This window comes from Lynx rufus, unplaced genomic scaffold (assembly GCF_022079265.1).
Source record: "Lynx rufus isolate CCGP_SWC_20201006 ecotype Redwood Valley unplaced genomic scaffold, mLynRuf1.p SCAF_44, whole genome shotgun sequence".
Taxonomy (NCBI): domain Eukaryota; kingdom Metazoa; phylum Chordata; class Mammalia; order Carnivora; family Felidae; genus Lynx; species Lynx rufus.
Window position 1 is genome coordinate 1932213 of NW_025814861.1, and position 19175 is coordinate 1951387.

At 59.2% G+C, this 19175-nt stretch overlaps 2 protein-coding genes across 5 annotated transcripts in view; one reads left to right on the forward strand and one right to left on the reverse strand.

Annotated features, from left to right (window-relative positions):
* The first annotated feature begins 5848 nt into the window (after positions 1 to 5848).
* Positions 5849 to 6278, forward strand: QRFP (pyroglutamylated RFamide peptide). Its single transcript, XM_047098151.1, has one exon. It carries the CDS (start codon positions 5849 to 5851, stop codon positions 6242 to 6244), a length of 396 nt encoding a protein of 131 aa, XP_046954107.1. The 3' UTR covers positions 6245 to 6278.
* Positions 6279 to 6716: 438 nt separating this feature from the next.
* Positions 6717 to 19175, reverse strand: part of ABL1 (ABL proto-oncogene 1, non-receptor tyrosine kinase) — a 148092-nt gene continuing 135633 nt past the window's right edge. Inside the window, exons 9-13 of one of the 4 annotated variants that reach the window (XR_006965538.1) lie at positions 18121 to 18210; positions 17605 to 17769; positions 11948 to 15255; positions 7847 to 8059; positions 6717 to 6782 (exon numbers count right to left, since the gene is read on the reverse strand). Coding sequence is in view for 1 of the 4 variants with exons in the window: in XM_047098150.1 (XP_046954106.1) it covers positions 13538 to 15255; positions 17605 to 17769; positions 18121 to 18210 (1973 nt within the window). In the remaining 3 variants the exon portion in view is untranslated. Of the gene's footprint in view, positions 6783 to 7596; positions 8060 to 11682; positions 15256 to 17604; positions 17770 to 18120; positions 18211 to 19175 lie in introns of those variants that run through there. The other 3 variants (XR_006965539.1, XR_006965537.1, XM_047098150.1) reach the window with 3 other exon arrangements.

A 19175-nucleotide genomic window follows, 5' to 3' on the forward strand; every position in this document is an offset into this window, starting at 1 on the left:
CTGGTCTGGGCTGCGAACACTTGGCGTCGTGTGTCCCTGTCTCTAATAAAGTCTTGTGCTGACCCGGCTGCCTCTAACCTTGCTCGGTGCCCCACGTCAAGGCCGCCTCCTGCCCGATTTCCCCAGACTTCCTCACCGTCTTTATTTCTGTTGAAGAAACGGTGTTTCCCAGGTAGCCCTGTGTCCCCAGAGGCCACCCCAGATCCTTGAGCAGAACCAGCCGCACACCGGCCAGCAGCTGGGCCACCTCCCGGCGGGGGAGATCCTCCTGGGGCCAGGCGTCCGGGGATGGGCCCGTGCATCCCACGGGGGTCCCCAGGGTCTCTCTTGTGGCCGAGACTGGAGTCCTGAGGAGCTGAGACTTTATTAAAAACAACAGTCCCTAGTGGCTATTCATAAAACCAGTGTGAAGCTTGAGGACAAAATCACCCCCTGAGCTGATGTAATGAAGTCCAAGATCTATCGAGTGCCCGTATCAGAGACCTGGTGCGGGGCCTGAGCTGGGATGTGCTGGAGCCCTGCCTGAGGCCCCCTGTGGGGGCAGCTGGGGGGTGTCTGCCCACCGGGCCACACGGGGGACAGAGGTCTCTGTCCCGGTGGCTGGAGGCTTCTAGAACGTTCACAGAACGCTATCCCCCTTCATAACGTGTCCCCGGCCAACGGCGTGCGGTCTCGCCTTCCCAGTATCAGACCCACAGGGACCCCCTGGCTATGTGGCTCCCGGGCCACCGAGTTGATCACGGCCACCTGCCTCCCCACGGGCTCACGGGGCCAACTGCCAGGCTGTCACCCCAACACATCCCACTCTTGCAAGGTCACAGCCCTATGCAGAGAAGCAAGGGCCAGGGTGTCTTAAGGAACTGAGGCTGCTGTGAGCTCGGCCATCCTGGGACTTGGCCCTGATGTTCTAGGGAGGTTTCCCGGGGAACCTCAGTCCTGGTGGAAGAAAGCAGGACCCCCTGAAACCTCGCTCCCATTTTACCCTGACCCCGTGAAAAGCCTCTGTTCCAGGAAGCTGAACGGAGCCTACTGCTCTCCGGCTGACAGCCTGAGCCGTCCTTGACCTTCCCACAGCCCAGACAGAGCCTGTCGATCTGCTGCTCTGGAGGCCCAGAGGTCGTCACCTCTCCCGTTGCCCATCCCCTGGAGGGAGTCCAGGAAGAGTACTTGAAAGCAATCTTTCGGGCCGGCTGTTCTCAGGGGGACACCTGGGGACCTCCTCCGACTCACCCCCAACCTCACCCCCACCCCAAGCCCCAACACTCGGGACTTCCTGTGGCCTCTTTTCAGAGCTGCGGGCGCCAGCCCTGAAGGGACCTGGGTCATGGTGGGCCTCACAGCAGAACCTCTTCTTGGAGTTCGGCCTGTCAGAGAGCCAAGTGGAGATTTTCTCCGGGCAGGAATGGGGTGGCCCTGGGGTTTGACCCCACCCCTGCCCTCCCGACACCCCCCAGCTGAGAAATTTCACAGAGCGGAGCTTGGGAACCCAAACCTGTCTTTTTACACCCACAAGAACTGAGGCAGAGGAGGCAAGCATCTGGCCCAGGCCTCACAGCATGGTAGGGACCCACCGCGGGCCGCACCCCATCACTAAGCAGCACCCAAGGTCACAACCAACCAGCACTAAGTAGGGAGATCAAATGACACCGCTCCTCTGGTCTCCCACGCACACACCAGCCCCTCAGGGGACGGAAGCCAGCTCTGCACCTGCTCCCGTCGGCACATGAATGCACCCGCCTCTTGCACCTGCCCATGGAGAAGCCCAAAGTCAATGCACACGGCTCTTTCTTGACCCTGTTCTCTCCAGACAAGACCGGGGGGAACCAAGACTTCCCGCTGCAGATGGGGCTGCAGACAGCGGAGGATGGGGGTTGGGCCTGCTCCCACAAGGCCAAGTGCTCTGACCCTCTGAGCCTCAGACTCCCCGCTCCCCCTGCAGAGAGGCAGTATTCTAGCCCCTTCCTCAGGTTGATGGGGGACAGGAAGTGTCCATGAGGCCGTCTCTATTCCCCCTGTGAATGGCGGGGTGGTTCTCCACACCCCCCCAGCACCCACAGGCAAAGGTGACGGAGGTCAGCGGGGGCGAGGGCCCCGGAGACTGGGGGAACGCCTCTGTGCTTCGTCCCCAGCCTCGCCGGAGCAGCCGGCTTGGGACAACGGCAGGGCGGCCTAGCCTCACCCGGCACCTGCTTCCCTCATCGCCCTGCTCACTCTCAGTGGAGGGGAAATCTAGGCCAAGAGAGGAGTAGAGGCTGGGGGCCTGGCTGGGCTGTCTTCACACCCCCTGCTGGTCTCCCCACAGGTGCTCCGAAGACACGGTGCTGGGTCACCAGGCGTGGGGACGTGGGCTCCTGGGGGGGCAGAATGCTGGACCAGTCAGAGTGCTGGCGCCCACAGTCAGGTGCTCCCCCTGTGGCGGGCGCCTGCCTCCCACCTTGGCCAATGCCCGGAGAACACCGCAGCGCTCTCTGCCCGACCGGGAACCGCATCTCGGCTTAGCCGAGCCGACCCTCGCTCCTGAAGCAGACCCCGGGGTCGCTCTGTGATCAGACGCAGCGCAGGCAGAGCGAACAGCCGTGGGGTGAGCACCCCAAGTCGTGAGCGAGGTGTCCAGTCAGTGGCCATGCCCGGACCAGAGGGATCCTGCAGAAACACGTGGCCCGCAACGCAGCACCCCCCCGACCCCACGCTCCGCCGTGGGGACGTGCGGGTGACGACGTGGGACGCTCCCCGCACTGATCTGTGAGCCCACCTGGGGAGGAACCGCCCGGGAACCAGCGCCTGGGGAGTGACGGATGCCGTGTCCCCCACTGTGGGTGCCGGTGGTGCAGAGAGCCACTGCCATGACCTTGACGACCCTCCCCAGCCCTTGCCGAGCCCCACACTGGGCTAAGGGCCTCACCGCCGAACCCCGTCACCATGGCCACTCTCCGCTGAGACTCAGAAAGCGAGGCCCTGCCTGCCACCCAGCGGACAGCCAGCGCGTTTTGAAAACCTTTGCCGGTGGGTCCGTCCTTCCCCGAATGGGAGTCGGGCACTGAGCTGGGCGCTGGGGTTGTGGGAAACACCGAGCTTCCTTTTTTGTCCCTTAAGTGGGCTCCACACCCAGCATGGGACCCCACGGGACCGAGATCGAGAGTCAGACGCTGAACCGGGCGGCCCCACTCAGCTTCCCTTCTCAGGAACAAATGGACTGTGGTACAGGGGACACGGGCCAGGGGGCCCCGAACCCCTTCCGCATTCCCCCTCGTAGGAAGCAGCCCTCCCTCGTGAGGCCCACGGCCACGCCACCCAACACAGCTGCCCGCCTGACCGCCCACGGGAGCGGCTGTGCGGGTCGGGCGTGGGTGGGCGAGGGGTGGACACCGCCCGCCCCCCCCGACCCTGCTTCTCCGAAGAGTGAGGCAGACGCGACAAACGCAGGACCGTGGAGGGTAAGGGTGGGTGTGCCACTCACACCTCTCCCGAGGGACTCGAGGGTCTGTGCCCGCGACGGCTGGCTAACGATGCTGGCTGCTCCGCTGGAGACCAGGCCTGGGCAAAGGGCAGCCCCCTCGGCTCCCGTCATCGGACCACATCCTGTTTGTGTTGGGTCTTTTATGGAGGCCGGCAGCACTGCCCCCTCCTTCGCCACCAGCGTCCCCAATGGAATCCCAGGGTCAGGAATGTGCGGCAATCAGACCACAGGGCGGCAAATCTACCCGGGGGCCTATATAAAGCAGGAGAAGCCCGGAGCCGCACCTCCCAGACAGGAGCCCGGAGGCGCCCTGCCCAGCAGCCCTCCTGGGGAGCAGGCCCGCAGCACGGTGAGTACAGCCACGCCATCCCTAGAGGGAACCCTGCTCGCTGGACCCCTCCTCCAGGTCAGGGAGGTGGTGACCAAACACCTCCTCTCGCGGCCCAGAGATTGGCCACGGCTGCCCTCCGGGGCTCAGCCTCCGTCTCCCCCGGGTGCTTTTTTTGCCTCGTCCTCAACGTCGGGGACTGAAGTCCCGACTCGTGCTGGGGCCCATTTTCGGTGGCGGATGTCCCAACTTCCACCACCCCTGTTCTCGAAGGGGTCCATGACCCGCCCCCCCCCCCACCCCCGACGAGGGGAGAGAAGCCACTTCCTTCTAGGCATCGACGCACCCTTTCTCAAGACCCAGAGGCCATCTCCCGGCAGAGTCGTCCCCCAGATGGGATCCTGCCCGGCCCACAGGGCTGCCGGCTGCCTTGTGGAAAGCCCCCCACTCCGCCCAGGCCCTGATGGAGAGGCTTTCCCGAAGCAGGCGAGACTTGACTTCAGCTCCGGGGGAGGAGATGATAGAAGTTAGGAGGGCTGGATTTGGGTAGAGAGGAGGCTGCTTTTATGACTTTTTCAAAGCTTTCTGGCTGAGTTCCCTTTGAAATGTCTTCAAGGGAGCCATTTCTGGAAAGAGCTCTGGGGAGCCCGTGCCTTTTCTCCAGAACCGGCTCTTTTTTCCAGCCTCAGCTCTCCTCAGAGGACCAGCCAGCTCCGACTCACCATGGTCATTACCAGAAAGGCTTCCTTTAGGAGGGAATGAGCAATTGCTGTCGAAGCAGGGGCGTTTTGGGAAGCTCTATTTCTGTTTCAAATCCCCCCATGGACTGCCATCCATGGGGTAGAGTAGTGGCTCTGAGTCACTTAGACCTGGGCTTGAATCCTGGCTCTGTCACTTATAAAGCCGTGACGTCTTGGGCACGTCACCTGCTTGAGCACGGCCCCCTCTGTCAAAGGGAGTGAGACCCTCCTGCGGGAGGGACGTGAGGGGGCACCGGATGGACAGGGCCACAAAGCACTGCCCACACACCCGGTGCGCCAAGCTGTCCGGCCATTAGAATCATGAATCTCAGGGCCTCCGCTTTCTAGTTGTGGTCCAGTCTCTTAGCCTTCTTGACAGTCTTCTCGGCTGAAAACATGCTTACTGTGAGGACAGTCTGCCGAGGTCACACGGACGGGGCTCACAGGTTTTAGCTCAGGGCCTGGCACGTGGGTGGTGCTCTGTAGGGATCACTGACAGCCCGGCCACGTCCACATGCTTCTCCCCAGGTGGGCGTGTTAGGCCAGGAACATCAAATCCATTCCAGCTTCCGGGAGCAATTCGTTTCCGTGGTAAAGAGACATTAGGTGTCCCAGCTACGTGGCTTAGCTACGCCCATTTAGTATCGAGTTGAAGACGAAGACTGATCGATGCTATTCATTCCCTACCTTGTGGCTCTGAGATGATATGGCCCAAGAGTCAATAATTATTCGGGGCTCCTGGGTGGCTCAGTCGGTTGAGCGTCCGACTTCAGCTCAGGTCATGATCTCGCAGTTTGTGAGTTCGAGCCCCACGTTGGACCCTGTGCTGACAGCTCAGAGCCTGGAGCCTGTTTCAGATTCTGTGTCCCCCTTTCTCTCTCTGCCCCTTCCCCGCTCATACTCTGTCTCTCAAAAATGAACAAACGTTAAAAAAAAATTTTTTTTAAAAATTGTAATAAAAGGAGACCGAGCCCAAGTTTGTGCAGCACTCGGGGGCTACGGGCACCCCCCCCTCCGCCCGGCTGTATGCCGTCCCAGCAGTGGGGGGGGTTATCCGAATGCTAAGCTGCCAAGGCCGTCAGATCCAGGGGACCACGGGAGAGGAGACTCAGCCTAATTGGTACAATCAGCTCCTGAGCCTGCTAAGAAAATAAAGGCCTGCTCCCCCAGCATAGTGACACTTCCTCAAGCTGCCTGCAAGTTGGGCTCAGCTGATCTCCCAGCCTTTGATGGCTGCCCGGGCCCTGGGAAGCACTTGGCAGGTTGTCATGCAAGGCCCACGCGTGCAGCCTGTAACTTGTTCCTCTCTTTCCTCCGGGCCAGATGATAAGCCCTTACTGCCTGCTCCTCCTGCCGCTGGGCGCCTGCTTTCCTCTGCTGGGCACAGAAGAGGCCGCCGCGGGTGGCGTCAGAGGCGAAATGGGCTGGGCCCACCTGCCCGGGGGACACCGAGTCTCCCTCCCACGGGGCTCCCCCCGGCGGCCGAGAGCTCCGCACCCACTGGGCCCGCCTGTCACGGCCAAGGAGCTGCAGACGTCCGGCAGGCAGCGTGCTGGCTTCAGGGTCCGGTCTGGGAGGCAGGATGACGGCGGCGAGGCGACCGGCTTCCTCCTGGCAGATGGCGACAAGGCTAGCGGCCCGTTGGGGTCCCTGGCTGAGGAGCTCAGCGGTTACAGCAGGAAGAAAGGCGGCTTCAGCTTCCGCTTCGGCCGGCGGTGAAGGGGCCAGGGCATCCTGGAAGGGGCTTCTCGGTGGACCCTCCCCGCCGCTGCTTCCAACCCCCTGCCCTGTCTTCTCCTCGAGCCCGAAAGACCAGAATACTAAGAAGGCGTGAGGAATATTCTAATGAGTTCTTAGCAGTAGGATGGCTTAGGTGGGTGCTTCCTTTTGATTTCCAGCGTGGCTGAGGCCAAAACCTGGACGGGATCCAAAAAAGGAAGCAAGCCGCATCCCAGCAAGCACCGCCCTGATGTAGCTCACAGACCACCGTCTGTTCCAGCCCCCTTCCCGGGTGGTCGGGTCTCAGCGGTCCCCTGGCCCAGCGGCGGCCCGGAGGCTGGGCGGTGTCAGCTGCGCGGTGGACACGGCTGGGCCATGAATATGAATAAGCAAAGCTGGCTAAGCCGAAGGCAGGTGGGCTGATGCTGACAGCGGGGTAGTCAAAGTTTTGACAGTCTCCACGGGGACGTCTGGAGCTGACATCCATCCATAGTGGGCCGTGACAGCGTGCGTGTTCCATCGGGTGTAGCGTGCGGTTCTGGAAGTTAAAAAACAGAAACAGAAACAATCTTGCTCTCCGTCCCATTAACACACGAGCCCCTCTGGCAAGAAAACCCTGCTTGTGGTGTCGAGATGTCGTTCGGACGCGGCTGCCCATTCCCTTCTGATACCTGTGCTCGGCGGTGTACCCGTCTGGTGGGAGATGAACAGGGCAAGAATACATTTTTTGCTCTGGCAAGGCTGCCCCTCAAGTGTTCAGGATATGAATGTGCCGTGTGTGTCTTTTGAAATAAAACTTGTAACTGCAAAACCGTAATGGGAAGCTAGCTCACCCGATTCTTGCCTACAGGTCCTCTGTGCCCCCAGGAATCTGGGTTTTTCCTGAGCTGCAAGTGCCTTAACTCTGGGGAGATGGAAATCGTGTTGCCGGCACCCGCACCTGTCCCAGCATCCCCTTAACTGGCAGCTGGTAATACCAGTGGTCAAAGGCGGAGGGAAACGCGGCACAAGGTGTATTTTCCTGCTGCACTCGACTGCTCCTTCCGAGCCTTTCTCAAAGCAAAGAGCATTCTGAGAACAACTTCTCTACCCCAGGGGAAGCCAGAGCTCAGCCTGGAGTGGCTGCAGGCCCGGGGCAAGGCAGAGCAGCTCTTTCAAACGCTGCTATGCCGTGTCCTGCAATCCCATCCCCTGTCAGATACGGCCGCGTGATCCTGCTCCCTCCCAGGCTGGCTTCGACCGCCTAGATGAGAGCCTGGATTGATGTTACTATGGCAACATCTCCCCTCCTCCTCTCGAGCTGCAGCTTGGCCCTGTTCACAATTGAATAATTTTCCATTGAGCTGTCACAATTAATTGGTGGATTTTTATTAGCCTTTTAGAACCACACTGGGTTGGGCCCAGCTTGGCACCTCGGAGCATTTCACAGTGTTTTCCATTCTATTAGTGACTTAGATTCCCCAGCAGCAGCTCTCAATCCTCGGCAGCCAGAAAGCCACTTCATTAGGGGGTGACAGATCTGAGCCACAAAAGAGCCAAGCTGACTGGGGCGCGGAAATTGGGTGGCAGGGTGGGACAGGAACACAGGAATCCAAACATCACCTTGGGTTAAAGTGAGCTGCCTTCCCCTGGAGCTCCTCGCGGCTTCTCCCCTCCGCGTGCCCCGCCGGGACAGGCGCCAGATAGCGACACGGAGTCTGGGAGGCACATCGTACTCCCTTTGGCTTCTACCGCTGTCCAGGGAAGGGATGATCCGGGATGCGTCCTGCTAATGTGACAGACTGGTGGGGATGGAACACATCCCGGGGTCTTCGTCTGTTGGTAAAGAGAGGCAAACACTCAGCCCTCAAGCCACAGAGGGTAAACCTCAAGAAAATGAGTCCCAGCATGTCCAACAAGGACAGTTCCGGAGCTGAGAATAGACATCGCAGGGTGGCCACGTGAAGGAAGTGAAATCCCAGCCCAGGCTCTCGCCCCAGTCTTGGCTCATTTCCACTTCGTTGGGGCGGGGGCGGGCAGTAAGCTGGATCCCTCCTCCCTTCACTCACTGACACATGCAGGGAAGCCAGAGAACATGCTTGTGAAAAGACCAGGTGAGACAGGACAGATCGAAGGCCAAGGGCAGAGGACCACCCTGCAGCCAGGTGCCCTGGTGACCCTCACTTGGCCAATTTCTACTCTTAGAATGAAAGGAGCCACCTCCATGGTCACTAACTGCAGGAACCTGGAGGTCACCGAGGCTGAGCTACTCCCGCATGTGTTTCCCACGCAGTTTGGGAACATTCTGGCTGGTTTCTAATTTAGTAGGATGAGATTAACCTCAGAGAAATCGGAGATAAAGAGGGGGAAGGGGAGGGCCTTCAGAGGGGTGGATATCCCGTCATCACTTTCACCCTTCAACAACCATCAGCAACAAAGGTATTCTTTCCAGGTGCTTGTACATTCGAGCGCAATAACCCCGAACATCTAAACGGTCAAACCGTTAAGGGCATTGCTCTGTTCAGTCCACTCCCGTGCTGTATCTGGCGATATCACCTCTTCAGTTCCCCGCCCCTCGCTCTACCCCCTGGGGCTTGGTCGAGGTTTGGGGGCCTTTCACGCCACCCCCCGCGCCCTCCTTGGCGGGGACGATCACTCTCCACATTAGTGACGGTGAGGTTCTTTGGAAAACATTGGCTTTGCAAGCAGAGATTAAGCTCCCTGTCTGGGTTTGCTCTAGCTGGTGTGATGGGATGGTCTCCTCCAGCCCAGGCACCTGTCTGCATCCTTTGGGCGTGTTGGGGCAAGACGCACCCACAAGAGCCTTCATCTTGGGCGTCTAGCTAAACACTGGATGGGGAGTATTTTTGTATTTTCCCCTATGTTTCAAACATTAATAAAAACGTTTTAAGAAAAAAGGAGGCTCACGGGGCAGGCAGCGGGCCATCCAGCAGCTGCTGAAGTAAATAAGGAGCCACCTTGTCCTTAACTTTGCCCCAGGACCAGAGACGCTGCAGGACAGAGTCCCTTGAAGACCCCAAGTCAGGAAAGGTGCGTTTACCCTCCGAGCAGGGAGCTGGGGCCCTGCCCATGATGTTGGGTCGCCATCAGGGAGGTGGGTAGGCATGACAGGGACACCGTGGCTGGTCAGTCTTGTCCCACCTGACGCCTTCCGTGCCAAGGCAACATTTACAAATTGATTCCCCAGGACACTCCATTTGGGAATGCCTCCCGTAAAACATCCTGACACCTGAGAAGCTGGGTTGGCTGCAATCCTGGACTTCTTTTCTTCCACGACAGAGGGAGGAGCCCGACTGGAGCCCAGACCTCTTCTGCTGGCCGCGCTGGGGCCACCTACCACCATCAACGAGTTAGTCCAGCACAGTATAGCAGCACATGCTGTGTGACCCGGGGCAAGCTGCTCCACATCTCTGAGTCTCAACTTCCTCACACATCAAATGCCAAACAGCAACAGAACCTCCCTCGTTAGAAAAAAAAAAAAAAAAAGGGAGAGGCTGTCACGTGGTAACGCGCGGTGCATCTGTAGTGGCTGAGAACGCCCACGTGTGGGCTGTGATTTTAAGAAAACTCCCACTGGAATATGACACACATGGAGAACGGGCTCCCACTCTGCGCACAGTTCCATTTTCACCAAGTGACAGACCCACTGGCCAGCACGACCCAGACTGAGAAGCACGGTGTCACCTGCCCCCCAAGAGCTCCCCTGCACCCCAACCAGGTGCGGCCCTCCGTCCTGACTTCTAACACGACACCACAGGCTAGCCGTGTTGCCGTAAATAAACGGAAGTTTCTGGCATCGCTACTGCGTGTCTGGCTGCTTCTGTTCAACGTTACGTTCGCATGACTCGTGTCCACGCGGGGTTGCGGCCAACTGTGTTCGTCTCCGCTGCTCCGTAACATCCCACTATGTGAACACATCGCAACGTTCTGCTCCTCTGTGCTGACGGCATCTGGACGGTTTTCAGTCTGAGGGTTTTTCCCTGCGATCCTCACTCTGACGTTTGGGCTTGGATTTTGTGAAAACAGCATCAACGGCAGCTGCTGGCCCTTCGGGCAGGCTTGACCCTCGGGCGCTCCTTGGTTCCGGACCTGGAGGGCAGGCCTCGAAATTACCCGAAAACCGTGTGTGCACGTACGTGGGTTTTCGGGGGCTCGATCCAGGTGTGCGAAGTCCTCAAGGGGCTCTGTGACCTGACCAAGGGCAGGAACCACGGTCCTGGAACGGCTAGACCCAAGTAAGTTTCTGAAGCTCGGATGACACACGGAACGTTCTTATTTGAGAGAAGACCTGTATTTCCCCCTGGCACAGCCACCGCAGTGACAGGCACGGGACACCAGGCGAGGGCCATGCCCGGCTGCAGCCTCACTGCTGGGCGTCAAGAAAATGGGACAATGTGCTCTAAGAGGGCTCCGTGAAGACTCTGGGCCGGGCCCACGTCTGGCACGGAGGAAGCAGCCGTCGGTTGCGGCCGTCACTCCAAGTCACTGTGCGTCTTCTTTCTGACGCCAGAGCTGTCCCTCGAGGAAGGCCCCGACTTGGGAGAGCTGGGGCCTGGACAGGGCGTGGTCCGGGCCTCCGTGAAACGAGGGAGGGGCTCCTGCAGCCCCCGGGTGCGGGCACACCCCGCGGTCGCACCAGCCCTCGCCGCAGGCCGGCGGCCTCACCTCCGGCCCGAGACAGGCAGCACGGCGGCCGCGGAGGGTCCACTCAACCGTGGTCCTGCACGCGCTCTGGTGAACAGGACCCGTGTCCCCTGACAAGGCTGCTGGCTTAATAAGTATCATTATCAGACAGCACCACTCACTTCCCCGACTGCCACTTTCCAAGCTGTCAGCTGGCGTTAAATGCAGGCCAAGATGAGGAAGTGGCCGCACGCGCCCCCTCGGTCCCCTCGGTGGGGGGCTGGGAGAGGCCACGGCGCTGCAGGTGGCATTTCCAGGCCCCCTGCCCCTCCTCGTGCGCACAGAGAAAGGAGACACGGGGCGGGTGGGCCACAGCGCGCGAGGGGCGCTTCGGGGGCCGGCGGGGAGCCGAGGCGGGGTCACAGGCAGAGGAAAAAGGCGCACCTGTGGAGGGACTATCGCTTCCAGGCCAGTGGAGCCCAGGACGTACTTCCTCCCGATTCAATGACGCTGTGACGGCCTGACAGCTGGAACAGCCCTTGGACTTCTCTTCCTCCCGATTCGGAGGCAGGGCCCACGCCCAGTGCTGCTGGCAGATCCGTGTCAAGGGCGCAAGAAGGGCCGGAGGCCAGGGCAGGGAGGGAAACCGCATTTGGCAGGCCGAGGAAGATGCCCGGATGCAGGATTCCCACTGCACTCCTGTAAAACCCACCCCGGAGCCTCCAGCCCCTTAGGGGCAAACGAGGACCCCCTCCCTCCCGTCTGCAAACCACAGCCCAGAGGGACAGGGAAAATGACAGACCAGACCCATCTGCCCGAGTTCTAACGTTGTAAACATTTATTTAAAAAATACTACGGAGAGATGTGGATTCAAAAAACAGAGTCATATACAGAAACAAAATGTACTGGACCAAAAAAAAAAAAAAAAAAAAAAAGACAGCATAGGCATTTGAGAAGGGAAAATAGTGGAAAACTATTTACATGTCATTTATAAAAGACCAAGTCTATAAAAGAGTGTAATACCAAGATATAAATGCAAAATATAGTGGCACGTCATGTGAACAAAAAAAAAATCAGTACCTTATAGAAAGAGGCGGTCGAGGGGACCTGGGTGGGGTCGGTTTTGCTTTGTCTGCAAGGCCGCTGGTGGTGTTCTAGCACCTCCCTCAGTCTGTGTGACACAGAAGTCTGGGGGGGGGGAGGGGGCAAAGAGGTGATGAGCTGTGAGGACAGCACAAATCGATGCAGAGGGAACCATCTCTACCAGAGAAATAAAGAACAAGTTCGGGTGATGAGGCCGGTGTGAGGTCACGGGGGTATGGGGGTGGAAGGTGGTGGCGCCTGGGCCCGGCAGGAGGCCCAGGCAGGTGCCTGACCCCCTCCTTCAGCAGCTGCTCTAGGTCAAGGTCAAGGCGGCCTGGGCCCCTGGCTGGAGAGCCTGGTCCTGGGCAGCCTGGGGAGAGGAGACCGAGGCCTGCTCTTGGAGACATTTTCTGGGCTTCATCTGTTTGTGGTTTTCTCCATCCCTGAAAACCCCAGCAGAAACAGTGGGCTGCGTGTTGTTGCTCGTGGCGATTCAACAGGACATTGGCCTCTTAGCGCACAGCCAGCAACGGTTGGGGCTTTGGTGCCGCAGTCCTTCTCCTCCCGTGCGCCGGCGGCTGGTCCTCCTGTGCCGGAGGCGACTGGGCTGAGCTCAGAGCCATGAAATGCTCCGGAAAACTAAAGGTTGGCTTGTCACACAGGAAAGAGCTCTGCATGAATCTACTTGGTCTCAGAGGAGTACAAGGGAGGAGAAGGAGATCGGTCAGAAATCAAGACCAAGTGCCTTTTCTGGGCACCTGGAAGCCTGAAAAGAAGGTAGGCTGGGCCCAGCCCCGGGCCATCTGGGTACCAGCTGTTCCCCCAGCCAGCCACCCTGCCTGCCTCCCCTGACCCTGCACGCCGGACTGCGACCCTCCTACCCTTCAGACTCCAGCTTTCCATCCAGGCCGAGCAGTGCCACAAGACAGCAAGGACCCAAGGGCCGGCTGGTTTTAGCACCCCGTTTCACCCCCCAAATCAAGAGCTGTCCTTCACACGAGGCAATGTGAGGGCACCAGCCCCCGGCAGCAACGGAGAGCAGAGTGACCAGCTGGCAAGCGCTTCCCAGGATGTAGTTCTGGAGACGGGTCTTCTGCGCCGGCTCCCCCCATGGGGTAGGTGGGGAGGACAGTTCCTCGGGCCTCGGTGACAAGGCTCCTGTTCAGGGCGCTCGTTTCCTGCGGGGAGCGGAGGAGAAGGCATCCCCAGAGGAGGGCCTCCAGAAAGACCAGCGGAAAGGAGATACGCTCATCTGCTTTCACCCCTGGCCGGAAGAGCTCAGTTCTGGAGCACTACGTGGGGAGGAGGCCGGCGGGCCGACCGGAGTCCACAGAGCAGGAACTCCACAGATAGAACTCGGGACAGAGGCGACTCAGGGAGCCCGGGCTGGGGGAGGGGGAAGTGCGGGACAGTTGGCACAAAACACAGGTAGTCGGGCTGTGTTCCACAGTGGCCCTTGGCTCCGTGTGGCGCAGCGCTCCCGGGCCAAGGTCCCAACTCACTGGTCTGGTGTCGGCCACTGTCGCAGGCATGGGGAAGCCTTCACGCACTGCAGGCGGCTCCGGCCGGCCTCATGCCCGGCTTCTGCTACCTCTGTACGATGTCACTGATCTCCTTCACGGAGCTGAGGAGTTTGCTGAAGTCCTGAGTGGCCGCCGGGCCACTCCCTGCTGTTGCCGGGCAGATCTGAAGCTCCCGGAGATTATTCTCCAGTTTGTTGATGGCCTCGCGGAAGGCGAATTTGTTCCTCATCTGCTGGATGGAATCCACATAGCTCACGCAGAACGTGTACAGGTTTTTGCCGGCTTCCAGCACGGCGCTATGGCTGGCCATCTGCTCGGAGTTCTTGGAGATGGCCAGGCACAGGGCCTCTGTGCCGTCCAGGACCACGCTCTTGGTGATGGTGCCGCTGGCGATCCGCTCCGGAGGCTGGCGGGTTTTCCGAAGAGACACGCGGGTCGATATGAGAGGGATGAAGGCAGTAGACGCGGGCTGGTCCCCGGCCAGGGCGGAGGCTGCTGATGGCAACGTGGAGGGGGCGGGCGCCGCCCCGGCCGGGGCCCCCGCTGGCTTGCTGGACGACTGCGGCTTTGGCACGGATGGGAGCGCGGGCTTTTTGACGCCCTCTCCCAGCGGACTGGGCTTGATGGCGTCACTGTTCACAGCATCCACGACCACAGCCGCGGCTTTCGTTTTCCCGCCAGTGCTGGCCTCCCCGGCCGCTTCCTGGGTCGGGTTCTGAGCGGGCTTCCCGGCTTTCCCCACGGAGGCCGGCGGCGGGGGCGGTGGGGCAGGTTTGAGCTTGGACAGTTTCCCCTTGTCTCTCCCTGGGGACTCGGAGGAAGGCTTGTGCCTCCTTGCTCTGGGCTCCTCGGCGGGGGCCTTGCCGGTCCCTCCGGACGCACCCGGCCCTGCTCTGCTGGCGGGGGGCACCGGCTCAGCTGCGACAGGTGTCCCCAAGGCACCGGACTTGGCGGTCTCGTCCTTGTGGGGAAGGCCAGAGGAAGGAGCCCCCGTGACCTGCCTGCGGAGGAGTTTTGGAGTCAGACTTGGGGGGCTGGAGCCCGGGCTGGACTCCCCCGCGTCTCGAAAGACCTCATCGGCTGCTTCCTCGGTCTTTTTCACCAGCCTGGGTGGGGGAGTCACCGTGCCTCTGGTCGCCTGGTCTGACCTGTTCTCACTCGCCCGCTTCCGAGGCAGAGCCGGCTTCTCGCTTTTGTGCCCTCCAAACGTGGACGAGTCGAACTGCCTGCCCGTGGACTGCAGGTCCCGAGGCAGTGTGACGGACCTCCACTCGGTGTCCCTGGCTCCGTGGGGCACGCAGGAGGCCGAGCAGGACCGCAGGAAGCGCTTGCTGGAGCTGCCGCCACTCTCCTCCTCGCTGGCTGCTAGGCGGCTGCTGGTCAGCGTACTGGACTTTTTCCACAGGTGGGGAGACCGGAAGCCTGCACCCCCGGACTCCCGGAAGGCTCCATTGGGGACGCCAGCCCCGCTGCTGGGCTTTGGGGACTTGGCTGGCTCGGCTGCGTCCGAGGGTGTGAGAGCCGGTGCCCCGTTGCTGGTTTCTCGGCCCTCTTCCTCGCCGGCCCCCTTGCGCTCGGGCTGGCCGTCCATCTCCCGGAAGGAGCTGCTGCGTTTCGGGGGCGTCGGGGCCGTTTTCTTCTTCTTCTTGATCAAGGCACTGAACAAGTTGGTCTTTTTGTCTTTGGGAAGAAGGCGCTCATCCTCATTCAGGCCGCCATCCTGGGGACCTCGTTCTTTTCGAGGGAGCAGTGGAGACACAGGGGGCTCGTGGTCCAGAGGATCTGAAACACAGTGGGAAGAGTTTAACAGCTTCAGACTAGAGGCTCCTTTGTGAGGGGGAACCTGGGGCTGGCCACTGGCTCCCCAGAGGACCAGCCACGGGTCTGGGCCCGGACAGGCCTGCGCGTGAGCACCAGCTCCGCCACCCTCCCCCCTGCCCCCCGCCCCCCAGCCGCGAGGCCTAGGCAAGGGACGCCTCTCCACACATCCTCAGCGTTCTCATCTACGAGATGGAGAAACAAAACCCACCCGTAGACGGGGCGCCTGGGTGGCTCAGTCGGGTAAGCGTCCGACTCTTGACCTGGGCTCAGGTCACGGTCTCGTGGTTTGTGAGATCGAGCCCCGTGTCGGGCTCTGTGCGGACGGCACGAAGCCTGCTCGGGATTCTCTCTCTCTCTCTCTCTCTCTCTCTCTGCCTGTTCCCCCTGCTCACGCTCTCTCAAAATAAATAAGTGAACACTAAAAGCAAGAAGAAAGACCCACCCGCAGCATGGCTGTGTGAATACAGTGCAATATAAGGAGGATCTGTCCCAGCTTCTGGCACGTGGTGGCTCACTGTTGCCCCTGTCGCTACTGGTGTTATTAGGAAGAGCACGGGTCTCTCTCCTTGAGGACGGCAGCACAGAAAGCCGCGGCACTCGTCCTCACCCCTGCACTGGGGCTTCCTTTACAGCACAGAACCCCCTCCGTGCCACTGTCTGGTGCGTGAAACCCACGACGAGGCCGAGAAAAGGGTCAGGCCCCGCGCCCCACGGACCTGCCAATCATGGTTCCTCGGAGGTGGGGCCTGAAGGGAAGGGGACGCTCACCACAGCGACAATGGGCTATTATGCTTGGCAAACAAGGACTGACCTTTACAGATGTTTAAATGGGCATTCTTTACACGCGAATAATAGCTCCTAAGAAATCTTTCTGGTGTTGCCAAGCTCGGGGCCAGTGAATGACAGAAGTCGCCCTCAGGGGGCGGCTGTGAGGAGAGCGGTTTTCTGTTAGCACCCGAGCAGCACAGGGGGCGTACTTAACCGCAGCAGAGGTACAAGGGGGCGCCCCTCAGGACACCGGGTGGCACGCAGGACACCCGGCTCGGGGAAAGCTGAGGACCTCCCCAAACCTCAATCCAGCAGGAGGAGGCAGAGAAAGTGAGATTCTAACGACCCGTGTGCAGCCCCATCGCAGGACCCAAAAGCCGACACTCTCGGCTCACCAGGAGACGACACGCGAATCCCGACGGCCGTAAATGAACAGGGCTGTGTATGACCGGGCTTCTAATAAGCCTGAAGTTTCCACGGTGGCCTCTCCCCATTCCCACCACTGAATTGCCGAAATCATGACACCCGACAGAAGGACAAAGGTCCAAGGTTCTGGACAGTCTCTACGCCACGGCCTCCAGGGTGGGTGAGCAGGGCGACCCAGGGGGTATGGAGGGAAAACATCGTACTTTGGATTTCTTTTCTTATATAAACCTTCTAAGTGTACGTTTTTGGTATATTTTAAGTTACACATATTTGCACAGTCGTACGCATCTACACCCAGGCTTCCCATCTTTTTTTGTTTGTTTTTTTAACTGACATGGGCACACAATATAAAAAAAAAAATGGGGAATCCTGGGACTACAGATCCTGCTATGGCTAAACATCCCATAATTCGGGCTTTGCCGTGCCCCTTCCCACTCGCTCGGTCTGTGGTCCATCAGAGCATCCCCTAGGAGCCTCTACGAACCCAGATTTCTGGGGCTTGTGGTGGGACAGGGGGGCAAGCGCTCCACAAGCATGTCCTAACTCAAAGGAGAGCACGGCGCACGGGGGCCACCAGGTCCCCATCTGCGAGCAGCATTCCTGCGAACATCCTGAGACCCCCGCACCACCCCCACCTCGCTGGCTCGTCTAGGGCACGGTGGCCGACAGGTTTTTGTGTCAGAGACCAGGCGCGGACGCCGACTCTGTGCCACGGGCGTCTCTTGGCTCCGTCCGTCCCGGGGAACTTTTCGTACCAGTGCTTTTGACACAAGCTGCTCTCTACCTGGTTCGATGTTTATTATTGCTGTATCTGCCCTGCAAGAGCGACCACAAATGCCATGAATAGTCCACGAGAAGGCGGGTTTGTCTTCCCCATCGGTTTCATCAGCACCTGTGCCTACCTGACTGAGCTAACTACCGAAGCCAATGGTTCCTGATGATTCCCAGGAGGAGGGTGGGCCGCTGTGGGGAACCTTCTTCTTTTCGAGCTGGACCACTGACAAGGAATTAGAGTCAGCCCGCCCGCCGTGCAAGCGCACTCACTGCTTCCCATCCGCCTACACTGGCCCTGACGGCGCGGACCCCTCTGGGCCTGGTGGGGGTGGGGGGACGTACCAGTCTCTCCTGGGCCCTTGGAGTGGGGCGTCTCGGGCACCTCAGTGGGGTCTTTGTGCTCCGCGGCTCTCCTGGACGTTCTCGTCTTGGTGGGCAGCTCTGGGGCCTGCAGCAAAGTACTCGCAACCCCTCGCACACCTTTTTTCCCCAGTTCCTTTTCCACTTCTAAGAACCACCGAGAACAAAAACAAAAATCAGCGGCCGTTAGTAATGGCGTCGGTCTGGCGTTCTTTCTGTTTCTCAGGCACGAGTGGTCACCCACGCGCAGTTACAGAAAAAGAGACGCAGATGCGGAGAAAACCGCACTCGGCACTTTCCAGAAAGGTGCGTGGCCACAAGACCGAGATCTCCACGCTCCACGCCTCTGCCCCGGCCTTCTGGTCTCAGATAACTTGGTGGCCTGGGGCTCTTCTAGCCGGAAGTGAAGAGCTCCACCGGGCTGGAGCCCCGCCCGGCCGTCCCTTCCATCCCAACCTCTCGCCCCACTGCAGGCACCCCCAGGAATGGGCACTTTACCATCTGATATGCTGGACTCTTGGAACATGGTCTCAAAGGCTTGGTGGATTTCAGCAAAGGAGGGCCGGTCGGAGGGATTCCACTGCCAACCTGGACGGACGAGACCCAGGCAGACCACGCATGAGGCCCTGCTAACAAGTGTGGGGCTAGTAATTCTCAAGGAAGATCTGATGATGAAAGAAGCACCCCAAATCTTGCTAACCATCTTGTGCTGGGACAAGTGACAAATGTCACCGTGTCCTGCCACAGACATTAAGAATGTGAAAAGACCTTAGATACTGGCAGGAATATGGACTGTAGAGCCCCAGAGAGTTGTGACAGCAAGAAGTGCATTTATAAATCTTTTCCCTGGCCCCACTCAATCAAGTGCAGAGAATCACGGAGTCACGTGGCTTCCATTTGACCCTCACTTCTGGGTTATCAAAGTCTAAAGTCCTCACCCGTACAGAAAGGCTAATTAAAACAAGGTTAACATGAGGATTATGGACTGACGGAGGCTCGTGTTGGTAAGGATGCAGAATTAACTCTCCTACACTTCTGGTGGGAATATAAATTGGTACACCTTTCCTGGAAAACAATTCGGTAAAATCTTTCAGAATTTAAAACGCAAATAGCTCTTTGGACCAACAGGTCAACTTCCACAACTACCGGCACAATGTACGGACGTCTACGTAGGAGGGTGTTCATCCTGGCTTTGCTCACGATGGCAAAAGCCAAACACAGGTGTAAAACAAGCAAATGTCCATCAACAGGGGAAGAGATGGATGAATACATCATTTAACGGCAAGCTAAACAGCTGTATAAAAATAAGGGGATGGAGAGAGGATGGGATCTTTGAAATATGGACATGAAACTGACGTGAGCCTTATGGCTGTGTGCAAAAAAAGTTGAGGGAGTTGTTTTACACACACACACATGAAATAAAACCAACCCAGGTAAATGTCACCGGGAGTATTTACCTATTACAACAGAATGTTTGGAGGCAGGGCCCAGGAATTTGCATTTTTAAATAAGAAATCTAAGTTTGGTATCCATCCATCCCATTTTTGCATGAA

Coding starts and splice junctions, on each gene's coding strand:
- QRFP (XM_047098151.1), top strand. CDS start 5,849: ATGATAAGCCCTTACTGCCTGCTCCTCCTGCCGCTGGGCGCCTGCTTT.